We start from the raw sequence: 12,751 nt of genomic DNA, 5'->3' as shown, positions 1-12,751 counted from the left end.
TAGATAGAACAGCCACGTGTGATGGGAATATAGTCCGGTTCCTATCTTTTCCTGCTCTCAATTTGATATAAAAGAATTGCCAAATTTTAGTTAATTTTATATTATAAATATAAAGTTTTCTCATTTCAACTTCTCACACATATATCATATCAAGTGGCAGCATTCAATACGTATGTCTCTTTTCCTTTTCATTGTTAATTTACCAAAAAATTCCATTGTCATGGTAATTGAGAATTATCAATGACAATGTTATTTCATAGATTTAATATATCTTTGCATCTATTTTAATGATCTATGGTTATGTCAAATGGACTCTTTATTTTTTTTTTGTCAATGTCACTCTATATCTAAATTTTATTATTCATATTATTCTTTTTCTATTTAAAAATGGTTTTCAACTCCGTAAGTTCATGATTATAAGAATGAGTTCTTAAATTTTAAATTAAAATGTACTTGTAATTCCTTTTCTGTAATTTTGGTCCTTTATTTAAAAAAATTGATATTTGATCTCCCTCCTCATTTGACTTTTAATGTTGATGGGGTGAAATTGACAATAACTATTATGCTGAAAGTAACTAGAATCCATTGGAGGAAGATACATTTAGTAGCAAAATTTATGTAACACATGAAACTGTGATATGGTATGTCATAAGCATTGACGGTAGGATTCAACTGAAGACTTTAGTTTCAGAAATGCATGTTTGAAATATGACAAATATATAAATGAATATATTATAGAGTTTTAGTGAATTTAATATTATAGAATAAAAACAGATTTGAATTGAAAGAGTTTGAAGATGGATTATGTATATGGACCTGGAAGAAGCCATCTATTTGTTCCTGGGCCTTCTAACATCCCTGAACAAGTTATTCGTGCAATGAATCGAAACAATGAGAATCATAGAACTCCAGCAATACCAGCATTGACAAAAGCTTTACTTGATGATGTCAAGAAGATTTTCAAAACTACTTCTGGAATCCCATTTCTTATTCCTTCAACTGGTATTATATTATTGTTAATTTTATTTATTTATTTATTTATTTATTTATTTATTTATTAAATGTTATATAGTTTTTATGATGTTAGTCTATTATATTTCCTTTATAAGATTGAATTAGTAATTTAGTCCTTGAAATTGTAGCGTTCAAATAATTTAGTCTTTAAAATTAATGAAATTGAAAATTGATACATATAAAATTAAAAAAATCTCTCACATTAGTTATTTCTTTTGACTTAGTTAAATGTGATTGAAGATTTTAAATTTTAAGGACAATTTTGACATTTATGAACTAAATTGGTTATTAGTAATTGTTTGATCAACATTCTTAATTGATCAAGGACATTCTTAATTTTAGTACTACGGTGACGAAATTTGATATTAAGTGAATTGATTTTGTAAATTAATGATTTTGTGAATTGATTTTGTAAATTTTAGTACTACGGTGACAAAATTTGATATTAAGTGAATTAAAAGTAAATTTAAAATAATTTATATTTGAATTCGTTTATTTAAAAGTGATTTAAACAAAAAATTGCGGTATAAAAATCACACAGAACATATCAAAATTAATTTTAAATCTTCACAATCACTTTTATATGTTCCAAAAGTGATACCGAACATGAACTAACTTATGATCATGCATTTGTTTTCAGGAACTGGTGCATGGGAGAGTGCATTGACAAATACACTGTCACCTGGTGATCAAATTGTATCTTTCTTGATGGGACAATTCAGTTTGCTTTGGATTGAACAACAGAAAAAGCTCAATTTTAAGGTTGATGTTGTGGAAAGTGAATGGGGACAAGATGCAGATCTTGATGCTCTAGAATCAAAACTTGCTTCAGATAAATCACACACCATCAAGGCAATTTGCATTGTTCACAATGAGACAGCAACTGGTGTCACAAATGACTTGCCCAAACTCAGAAAAATTCTTGGTCAGCATATATATGCCTTTTAATTAATGATGCATGTTATTATATGATCTTTTAGTCATCATCATATTTTTGCTTGTTTATGTTTATTGAATAATTGCTTTAGCACTCTTTCTAGGAAAATTTATGCTTTAACTATAAAGTCTCCTTTTTTTGAATCAGATTACTACAAGCACCCTGCACTGGTTATTGTTGATGCAGTGTCTTCAATTGGTGCACTTGATTTCCGAATGGATGAATGGGGAATAGACGTGGCAGTGACTAGCTCACAGAAAGCTCTTTCTCTTCCTACTGGAATGGGAATTGTATGTGCTAGTCCTAAAGCCATTGAGGCTTCAAAACATGCTACTTCACTTAGATCTTACTTTGATTGGAATGGTTACTTGAAATGCTACAATTTAGGAACCTATTGGCCATACACTCCTTCCATTCAGTTGCTCTATGGTCTAAGAGCAACCCTTGATTTGATTTTTGAAGAAGGTCTTGAAAATGTTATTTCAAGGCACAAACGTTTAGCCAAAGCAACCAGGTTAGTCTTAATTTAATTATTTATAGTTCTCAATGTTGAAATCTTTGTAGCATTTTAGATGTATAGCCGTCAGCAATAATCTATGTAGTTTTTATGATTTAGGTAACACTGATACTTTATGTTGAAGGTGTGCCTGACACATGTTGATGTCTGATACTTATATCCAATAACACGTTCAGTCATTTATATCTTATTAAATTATTGTTGGTATTCATGTGTCAGGCTTGCGGTAGAGGCATGGGGATTGAAGAATTGTTGCCAAAATAAGGAGAGTTACAGTGACAGTGTGACTGCTGTAGTTGTTCCTACAAACATTGATAGTGGTGAAATAGTGAACAGGGCATGGAAAAAATACAATTTAAGCTTAGGAGTTGGATTAAACAAAGTTGCTGGAAAGGTTTTCAGAATTGGACACCTTGGCAATATCAATGAGGTAAATATTCTTTTCTCAAACACTCATCATCACATATTGCAAGGATATTAGTTAGCTTTTTGGCTTAGGGACATTTTAATAGTTATATTTTACACTCTTAGAACCAATTTAATAATTATTTTGTAAATATATTTGTAGTTGCAACTTTTGGGTTGTCTTGCTGGTGTGGAAATGGTACTGAGAGATGTTGGTTATCCAATAAAGTTTGGAAGTGGAGTTGCTGCTGCAAGTGCTTATTTACATAACACCATTCCTCTTATCCCTTCTAGGATATGAGTCACTTGAGTTATTGTTATTTGACCTTTTTTATGTTCTTTCAATTAATATCAATGCATTGTGGATTGTAGGCAATTAATGTGATATGAATAATACTACATGGTGATTCCCAAGGAATAATTCATTGTTTTATATTCACAAAAATCCTTTCAAAATTCATGTTAATGTATTCCAAGGAGATGAAAATAACTTAAATGTGTAAAATGATGTCACAATAATATTAGAATATATTAATATTATAAAAAATATATTTAAATGCATTTTTATTAATTAATTAAATCTATAAAATTACGAAGAAGAAAAAAATTAAAGATATATTTATAATTTCAATACATTAAAATAAAATACAGTGACAACATTTTAAGTACTTATACTTTTTGAATATTTACTAATTTGCTTCTTGTATCTGTGTAGCCTAAGTTATGTAATATACTGCTAATAATTATTCAAGTATTATTATTTACTTTGTTAAGGTATAGTTTACCTTTACTTTACACAAGATTTAACCAATGAGAGATTTAGGTATGTCTTTCTTAGTCTGCAAAATTTAAAAACTATTTTGATATGTACTCGTAATTTCAAAAATCAATTCAAATACCTTAACTATCATTAGAAGAAAAAAAATAACATTTTTGAAAAGAAAATTTATTGCAACTTATGCTGCAATAAAGACGTGAAGATTTTGTAAAAAAAGAAAAAAGAGGTGGTGAATTTTATTTTTGACTAAATTTTGATATCATAGAAAATAAATATTGAGAGATTTTTTTTAATAAAATTTGTCATGATAATATTTTGCGTTTTTATGTAAAGCTCAAGACAAGATTAACAAACTAAAATTTGTACAGAATAAATAATATAAACTATTTTAGTCATTAAAATTAATAATAATTATAACCAAATTAGAGAGTAAAAAGTATCAATAATTATATTTTTCAAATTTTGCTTACTCAATTGAGAGTAACTCTAAGTAAAGTTTTACAAACCCAACGCAAAGCAACGTGATACAGCTGAGGACAGATCAACATCTACCAACATAAACAAAACACACATGTAGGTAGCCTGTAAATGTTGACACCACTTTTTATGGAATGAATCTCATAAGTTTATTTATTGTAACGGATCATGGCGCGGCTGCAGGACCGATATTAATATCTTAAATTCCACCTTCATCTTAAATTTGAATTTGAGGAAAATTCACACTCGTATCTATATCCAATCAATGTGAATTTTATCAGTTAAATTCGAAACATATTGAGATGAGTATTTGTAAATGTGGGTTATTTCTTTATTTTCTTTTGTGTTTACCAGCTCAGAAATATAACACACTGTTCAATGTGGTGCACCACTCTACATGCCAACCATCACGTTCTCCTGATTTACTTTCTTTTAATTTTAGCTCCAATTTTTTATTTAGTTTTTGTTTCTTGCCGTCAATTTTAAATAAAAAAATAGAAAAAAATTTACTTATAAGATTTTAAATTTGAATTCAAAACATAACATTATATTAAATTAAGTTTTACGAATTCTTAACATTAAACTTTATTATGGAAGAAAGTTCAATTTTTTATAATTATAAACTATTTTTGTTTTTAAGTGTAAACTAGTTTTATATTAACATTTTATAAAAGTTAAATATTATCTATTTATTTTCAAAAGATATCTATAAGAGATTTTCAATGAAATACTATGAATTTTTATTGAAGGTTGGAGGTTGTTTTTTGAAATATCCTTATTTTTTTTTAAAATTCAATTCATTTTACTTTATGCACTAATTTATCTTTTTTTTTTAATATTAACTAAATCACATATATTTTTTGTTTTATTTTTAAGTGTGGAAGAAAGTCACACGTTAGATTTTTTTTCTTATTTATATTTTATTTAATAAAAAATAAAAGTATATTAAAAAGTAATAAAAAATAATAGATTTTATCAACAAAAATAAATAAAAAATTAATTATTTATCAATAATACTATTTTATTGATTAAAATTAATAACAAAATACATTAAAATTAAACAAATTAAGTAGATATGTTAGTAAAATTCAGATAATGTTTTTTTTTATTATGATTAAATATTAAATAAAATTTACATTTCTTTTAAAATTTGATCTTTAATACAACTACTATAAGACATTTTGTAAAAACTTCGTAAATAAGTTACTTCTCTTTTAAACAAATGCACTATTTGAAATACTAAGAAAAAAAAAAAAAAGAGGCACTTTTTAAAAAATAACACATAAAGTGTTTTGTGATAAAAGAAAAAAAAAAATTTGGCAGTCAACCGTTGAAAAGAATTTAATAAAAGATTAGTCGTGTTTGGAAGCAATAAAAAACATGCATATGTTAAAAGAATATTAGCGAAGTGGGCCCAAGAATGTGGTGACGGATAATTAGGGTGAGGGCGTTCACACCCAATAATTTCTAATCTTTCAATTGTATTGTGACAAGCAATGATAATGATGATTATGATTATTATTATGATTATTATTATCTGAGCATCCATGAAGAAAAAGAAAGAAAGAGATCCAAATTCATAACAAAGTAACCATTTTTCGACATGAGTCTGCTGAAGGAGAATGTAACAGGTCTTATTCTAGCGTTGGTTTCAAGTGCCTTCATTGGTTCAAGTTTCATTATTAAGAAACAAGGCCTTAGAAGAGCAGCTTCTGTTTTTGGTGTCAGGGCTGGTAATTTTTTTTATTTTTTTCTTCTTCAATATGTAATTTTGATGATTTTTTTTTTTTTTTGATTTTGTATTGTTCTTTATCATTTTGTAGGGGTTGGTGGCTATTATTATCTCTTGGAACCATTATGGTGGGTTGGGATGATCACAAGTAAGCTTTTTATGCTTTTTTTTATTGGGGGTTAGGTCTAGATTTTGTTGTATTTCAATGGATTCTGTTTTCATTTAATTCATGTTTTAAATTAATTGGATTTTGTTTTGTTGATATGAGTTTTTTAATTCTATAAGTTTGAATTAATGTTGTTTTGCATTGTTTAATGGAATCTTGATTTAATGCTTCAAATATGCTTTAGTGTTGTAGCATTATTGATTGTTGATTAGAATTTAGTGTTGTCGATAATCACTTTTCAAATTTTGCTGTGCTCAAGTGCTACCCTCTCGGTTTCTTTTTAATTGTCACATTTGCTGGAAAATTTTGTTCCTATTTAATTGTTGTTTTCAATGATTCAATACAACATTAATTATTGATTTGTCAATAATACCCTTAGTTATTTTGTTGAAAGAGACATATATGAGATAATAAATGATAAGGACATTGTAAGAAAAAGAAAAATAATAGCATCAAAAGTAGCAAACCTTATTGCCTGTCTTGATATGTGTAAAAAGTAAAAAAAATGACAATTTAAAAGGAACAGAGGGTGTATACTGCTACTATAACCTCTATTTGACAACACTTTGTACTAAATCATGTATTGCGGAACAATAATGGTTTGTTAAAATTGGGCTACGCTATAGTTCTATTGTGTTGCTGTAGCTGCTATTTGACAATACTAATAGAATCAGCAAATGTTAGTTTATTATCAAGGTTTTTTTCCCTCTTTGTCTATCTGATTTCTTGCAGAATCTGTTTCTGTATGGTTTCTTGTTCAGTGATTGTAGGAGAGGTTGCAAACTTTGTTGCATATGCTTTTGCTCCTGCTGTTCTAGTTACCCCTCTTGGTGCATTAAGTATTATTGTGAGGTATTCTTGATCTAAGTTTAATTTCTCAATTGAATTACGACCGTATTGACTTCAAACTTTCGTAACTCGGTTGCTTCTTCGACGATGTTTGCATGGTATCCATCCTCTAGTGCTGTTTTAGCTGACCTTATTCTTAAAGAGAAGCTACATAAGCTTGGGGTATTGGGCTGTGTAATGTGCATTGCTGGTTCTATCATTATTGTTATTCATGCTCCTAAGGAAGATCCTATCTCATCTGTTCTACAGATATGGAATATGGCTACTCAACCAGGTTAGGATACATCACCTTTTATTCTGCAATTTATTGCGGTTCCTTGATAACAGGTATTCTCTGTATGCAGCATTTCTGGCATATGTGGGGTCGGTAGTAGTATTGGTTTTCATTCTGGTTTTCCATTTTGCACCAAGATGTGGACATACCAATGTGCTAGTTTATACCGGCATTTGTTCGTTGATGGGTTCCCTCTCCGTAAGTAAATTAACCATTGTCTTTCATGCTCACTTGTCTATTTGATATTTGTTCTAAAATTTCTTTATTCAGAGTTATTTAGTTTAAAATATATGACATTATGATCGGAGGAATACGGTTTGTTGTTGCTAGTAATTTGGTCTTTGCTATTTCAAAACAATATCCTCAAAATCTGAATTCTAAGCTTTAATTTCTATCAGTGAATTTTATAAACGAAATCCCGGCTTTCATGTAACTTTATATATATTTTATTTATATGCCGTGAAGCACAGACACTGGATACGGCACTGACACATAAACACTGGTGATAATTTATTGAAATAGAAGCGATTGAGTGTGACAGCATGTGTCGGTGTTAGACACCAGACACGCCTTTAATCCGTAGTGTCGGGGATACATTGTTTATATGTACTATTATGTTTTATGGTCTCCCTCCCCCAAATGGTATCGATAACTATATCCAAATAACTGATGATGTTTTCTGAAAAAATGTTTTCTTTTAGTAGTAACTAACAATGCAATACCATGACGTGTGATCTATATCAATTTACTTTTTTGTTGGCAGGTGATGAGTGTCAAAGCACTGGGAACTTCTTTGAAATTAACTATTGAAGGGAAAAATCAGTTAGTTTATCCAGAGACATGGTTTTTCATGTTAGTTGTGGCCATATGCGTCGTCATGCAAATGAATTATCTTAATAAGGTTTGTTACTTGATGACTTTTCAAATTAGCATACTGGCCATATGCGTTATATCCTTCCAACTGTTATTTGTTAGTATATAAGTAGAAAATCATTTTATCATTTTTAAGTGTTGCATCTATTCTATCATGATCCGTTCATTCTATAGGATCTCCAATTTTTCGGGGTAATATAAAGGTTTATGAAAGAACAGAGAAAAAACTAGGGATAAAAATGGAAATGTAACAAAGATTTCTAATGAATCTATCTATATATCTAGGAGACTCATTTGCCAGGTCATGGATACAATCCCATCGCATAGCATGTGTAAGGAAGTTAGGACAGAGAAACCCTTTGAGAAATACAAATTGGTTTTATTTTTTGTATGATTCTTTTGTAGCTGTGCTTAACAAGATTGAAGATGGTTCAGGATTTATGTATAAGTTTTTTGCCTTTCTTAGTGAAGAGGTTCTTTTGTTATGGAAGCATGCTAGATATTCGTAAGTTTTGCACATTAGCTTAAAGTTACCGTATATTTTAGTGTATAAGAAAAAAAAAGAGACCAATGGATTGCTTAGTGCATTTGTAGAACTTATAATCATCAATGTATCTAAAGGGAAAACAGAGAAATGCTTGAGCCATGATATGTGATTGATGATTGCCCATCAATACAAAGGAAAGTTTTAAAAGACAGCGATAAGACCAAATGACCAACGATATTCTTTAGTGGTGAATGTTAGGCCATGAAGTCGTAGGGAAAAAGTGCAGTGGAGATTGAGTGCTAATGTCGAGAAAAGACAAAAAGACTATTAAGGAGCAATAACAAATGAGTTGTACTTAAGAGAAAGTTGAATTGTTGGAGTGGTATAGAGGAGAATATGGTTGAAATTGTCCAAGTTGCTTCGGTCTTGTGAGAAGAATCCCAATAGTGGATCCAATGTGAAAAATGTTTTGAATGGAAAGTAGTATGATTTAAAGGGTGATAAAAATACCTGAGAACCCTTTTGTGAAAACCATTAGACTTAATTGCAATTTTAGTCCTCCTATTTTAGCTGAATTATGAAAGTAGTCCCCCCATTTTATTTCTCTCCAATTTTGGTCTTCCTAACAGAATTTTGGTCCAAAATTTGATGAATTGTCATTTTTTTAAGTCACACCACACCATTTATGATCATAGATTTCAAGTACAATTATTGCACAACGAAATCTTGAGGCATGGTGTGGCTTAAATAAGCACAAAAAAATGACACTTCATCAAGTTTTGGACCAAAATTCTGTTTGGAGGACCAAAACTGGGGAGAAATCAAATGGAGGGACTATTGTCGTGATTCAGTTAAAATAGGGGGACCAAAACTGCAATTAAGCCAAACCATTAAGAAAAACCTTGCTCTAAAAGATTTTATTGAAAAAGTGACTCCTCAGTCTCATATTAAGTGTCATGTTTGTCATTTTAGATTACAGATGAAGCATTAATTATTTTTTTCTACTAATATATTTTTATTTATTATAACTCTTCCATCTAAATACTCCACTAACTACTTTTTAGTAAGGGTACTTTAGTAAATGAAGTTAATATTATCACAGAAATTAATAATACATTCAATGATTTTCTTAAGCGTGTATAAACGTAACCTTAAACAACACTTACTATGAAACAGAGGGAGTGGCTTTTGTCGAGCCCAATAGCATTGATTGATTCATGTAACTGGATTGCTTAGAAATTAGCATATTGTATAAAATGAATAGATGGTTTTGCAAAATATATACCTAATAGTAGATGTCTTGTGAACATGTAAGACAAGATTCAACTACTTTCATTTATGAGATACACAAGGGTCTTCCTTACTTACAAGTAATCATAATTTCTTTTTATCTTGAATTTGTAGTGTGTAATGTCATTATAAGAAAAAGATTGGCATATTAATTAGTATGCACAGGTTCATTAGTTAATTAATCATAACTTGATTGTAACTTTTTAGTACATTTGCTTTTGTCATTTCTTTCATACGCTATTATGCTTCGCTGACATGATTATAACATTTCAGGCTCTTGACACTTTCAACACAGCAATTGTTTCTCCTATATACTACGTCATGTTTACAACACTTACAATACTGGCCAGTGTAATAATGTTCAAGGTACCATCAACAAGTTTCGACATTTTACTTCGGATGCCTAAGATGTTACTCATGTCTATGAATTGTACAAGAGCCTAATTACATTTCTAAATAATGCTTACAGGATTGGGATGGCCAAAGTGGTTCAACTATTGCGTCAGAAATATGCGGTTTTATTGTCGTGCTATCAGGCACAATAATGTTACATGCGACCAAGGACTTCGAGAGAACCCACTCGTTTAGAGGTGTGGTAAAATTTAATCATATACTACTTAATTCAGCGGCTACTAACTTGACAGGCTATTGTATGAAAACCACAATTGATATTGTGTTTTGTTGTTGGTGTGAGATTTTAGATAAAATGAGAGAAAATAATAAGAACTTAGAATGTCATTGATAAAAAAAAGCTTGATACTAAGTATCAATTACTATTTATAGAATACATAGACTCAATTCTTAATAAATGGGAAATCAGGAAACCGATAATAATAAGAGATATGAAAATTAATCTTAATATATTTTCTAAGATATGTTAATATTGAAAACTGATCCTAGAAGATAAACCAAGATATTCTAGCATGATATCAAGATATTATTTTATATTCTAACAAGGTTCATATTGTACATATGTTGAAACAATTGCAGGTGGCACACCTTCGTCGCCTACATTATCTGTCCGGCTTTATAACGGAAATGGAGACATGTTACACAAGGAAGACGAAGAAAATGAATCTCCCGAGTGCATTTCAAGAAGGCAAGATTTATGTTAGATGATTGACATTAAAAGGTCTTAATTAGGGGAAGGTGAACCTTTCTCTAGAAAATTGATTTGAGAACCCTGGCATATGATTGCATGCACCTACGCGGTAGTAATGTAACCATAGAATGTTGGGAGAATTATAAAGCTATTCTTTCATTATTTGCAAGATGGTTCTAGGAACTAATTTTTGCAAGGTGCATATTGTACAGTGTGTCCTCAGTTGCTCGTGTTAATAGATAAGGTCATTGGATTAAGATTACTTAATTTCTCTTTGTGAGGCTCTTTTTACATGAATGAAGAAAATGAGGATAGAGATTAGTTTGTCAGAAGAACCATCTACATGGTGATTATGTTTTATTTTGGTTTTGTTTTTATATTATGCATTTGTTTTGCAATTTGGCTTTAGTATACATGACTCATTTGTGGTTTGTAATTAGAGGGATGTACAAATGATTAAGCAATTTCTTTTTAAAATTGTAGTTTACTAGTTTCATATGAATATGAGAAATATTTTCTCATTTGTAAACATGTTCTTGTTCTAACATATTCAAACAAATTATTTTAGTTTTTGTACAAGTTGATGTAAGTTAGGAACCATAAAGGGGCCCTTCAAAATTTCAACTTTTTTGAAGAATCCAAAAAGGTGGCCATGATAGTAAGACACAATGCAATTTCCATACTCCTTCATTAGTTGTCTCTTTTCTTCGTATCACATTGTCCTACTAATAATATCTTCTTGAGAGAAGACAAATATAACATTGGTTTATTGTGGATGTTAAATGGTTCAAAGATTAGCATCAAACAGTATTCTCTCAACAAAACAAAAAATGATTAAAAAAAATATCTAGTAGATTTCTTTTGTCCCTTAGTAATTTATGTTCCCTATAAATCTTTTAAGAGGCATTTCATTTACAACGATATTCTTTATTTATTATCCATTTACAAAAATATTATTTTTCGACGGTTCCGTTAAAAAAGGTGATATAATATTAATGTGTATATTATGATATTGATGTGACAAATTATAAAATTATAAAAGTAAACGATTTCTAGATTGGTCCTTTAAATTTTTGGAAAAATATGTATATGATCATTTAAGTTTAAACAGTTTTTGCTTAGATATAATCTTCATTTTTTACCTTTTGATCATTTCCCTCTACACCACTCCAACTTTAAAAAAAACCCAAAATCTAAAATTTGTAATTCTAATAGAGATACTCAAAACGTCAACCATGTGAATTAGAGAGAAAAATTCATCATTGCAACAAAAATTAAAAAATGAATATTAAATAAAAAGAAATCTACTAAAAATAAATTAGTTGTTCGTACATTCAAAAACTGGATCAAATATTTGAAGACTACATCAAACATAATATAATCCAATATTCTATTTCTTACAAATATCAGGCACACACATAAAGAAATGCATTGTTTAAAAATATTTGAGTTAGTAAATATTTTTATATTTGTAATATTTTATGGTTCAGATTTTAAAATATTTTAATGATTTTTAATTGAATTACAATAACAAATATATTTTGTTATTTATTAATTTATTTTATTAACTCGGTACGACTCATATGAATATTTAAGTATCCGACATGTATGAATATCAATATTGAAATTACTATTCTCAAATGTAAGAATACTTTTCAAACTAAGAGTACACATACTATAGTACTCTATAAAAAATTAGGTTAAATTATACGTTTAGTCTTTTATGTTTAATTCAATTTTTGGATGTAAGAATAACTCATTATTTTTAGTAGATTTATGATGAATTTTTCTTTATTTACAATAACTTATTTTTTAATTCTTGTTTTAATTTTTCTCTAATTAAAATTAGA

General features: G+C 29.0%; 2 protein-coding genes across 3 annotated transcripts; both read left to right on the top strand.

The window, feature by feature from the left end:
* Positions 1-775: 775 nt before the first annotated feature.
* On the top strand, positions 776-3,282 carry LOC101510661 (serine--glyoxylate aminotransferase-like). Its single transcript, XM_004491205.4, has 5 exons — positions 776-1,002; positions 1,655-1,939; positions 2,099-2,465; positions 2,688-2,898; positions 3,037-3,282. The coding sequence occupies exons 1-5, from the start codon at positions 798-800 to the stop codon at positions 3,172-3,174; spliced, it is 1,206 nt and encodes a 401-aa protein (XP_004491262.1). The 5' UTR covers positions 776-797; the 3' UTR covers positions 3,175-3,282.
* Positions 3,283-5,589: 2,307 nt separating this feature from the next.
* On the top strand, positions 5,590-11,473 carry LOC101510328 (probable magnesium transporter NIPA6). Of its 2 annotated transcripts, none has more exons than XM_004491204.4 (9): positions 5,590-5,861; positions 5,952-6,008; positions 6,788-6,878; positions 6,989-7,149; positions 7,220-7,347; positions 7,913-8,050; positions 10,073-10,165; positions 10,269-10,389; positions 10,790-11,473. In XM_004491204.4, exons 1-9 carry the CDS (start codon positions 5,732-5,734, stop codon positions 10,912-10,914), a joined length of 1,044 nt encoding a protein of 347 aa, XP_004491261.1. In that variant the 5' UTR covers positions 5,590-5,731; the 3' UTR covers positions 10,915-11,473. The 2 variants fall into 2 exon arrangements, with proteins under 2 accessions (XP_004491261.1, XP_012568579.1); XM_012713125.3 differs by having other exon boundaries at positions 5,721-5,861; positions 6,759-6,878; positions 10,790-11,163.
* Positions 11,474-12,751: the final 1,278 nt, after the last annotated feature.

Source organism: Cicer arietinum, chromosome 2 (assembly GCF_000331145.2).
Source record: "Cicer arietinum cultivar CDC Frontier isolate Library 1 chromosome 2, Cicar.CDCFrontier_v2.0, whole genome shotgun sequence".
Lineage (NCBI taxonomy): Eukaryota > Viridiplantae > Streptophyta > Magnoliopsida > Fabales > Fabaceae > Cicer > Cicer arietinum.
The sequence above is the reverse complement of the archived record's forward strand: the minus strand, read 5'-3'. Positions and strand labels throughout refer to the sequence as shown.

Bases quoted from the DNA above. Each gene is read 5' to 3' on its own strand.
- LOC101510661 (XM_004491205.4), top strand. From the start codon at position 798: ATGGATTATGTATATGGACCTGGAAGAAGCCATCTATTTGTTCCTGGG. The intron at 1,003-1,654 runs GTATTATATTAT...ATTTGTTTTCAG, and splicing joins ATTTCTTATTCCTTCAACTG to GAACTGGTGCATGGGAGAGT. The intron at 2,899-3,036 runs GTAAATATTCTT...ATATATTTGTAG, and splicing joins ACCTTGGCAATATCAATGAG to TTGCAACTTTTGGGTTGTCT.
- LOC101510328 (XM_004491204.4), top strand. From the start codon at position 5,732: ATGAGTCTGCTGAAGGAGAATGTAACAGGTCTTATTCTAGCGTTGGTT. The intron at 6,009-6,787 runs GTAAGCTTTTTA...TTTCTTGTTCAG, and splicing joins GTGGGTTGGGATGATCACAA to TGATTGTAGGAGAGGTTGCA. The intron at 8,051-10,072 runs GTTTGTTACTTG...ATAACATTTCAG, and splicing joins AAATGAATTATCTTAATAAG to GCTCTTGACACTTTCAACAC.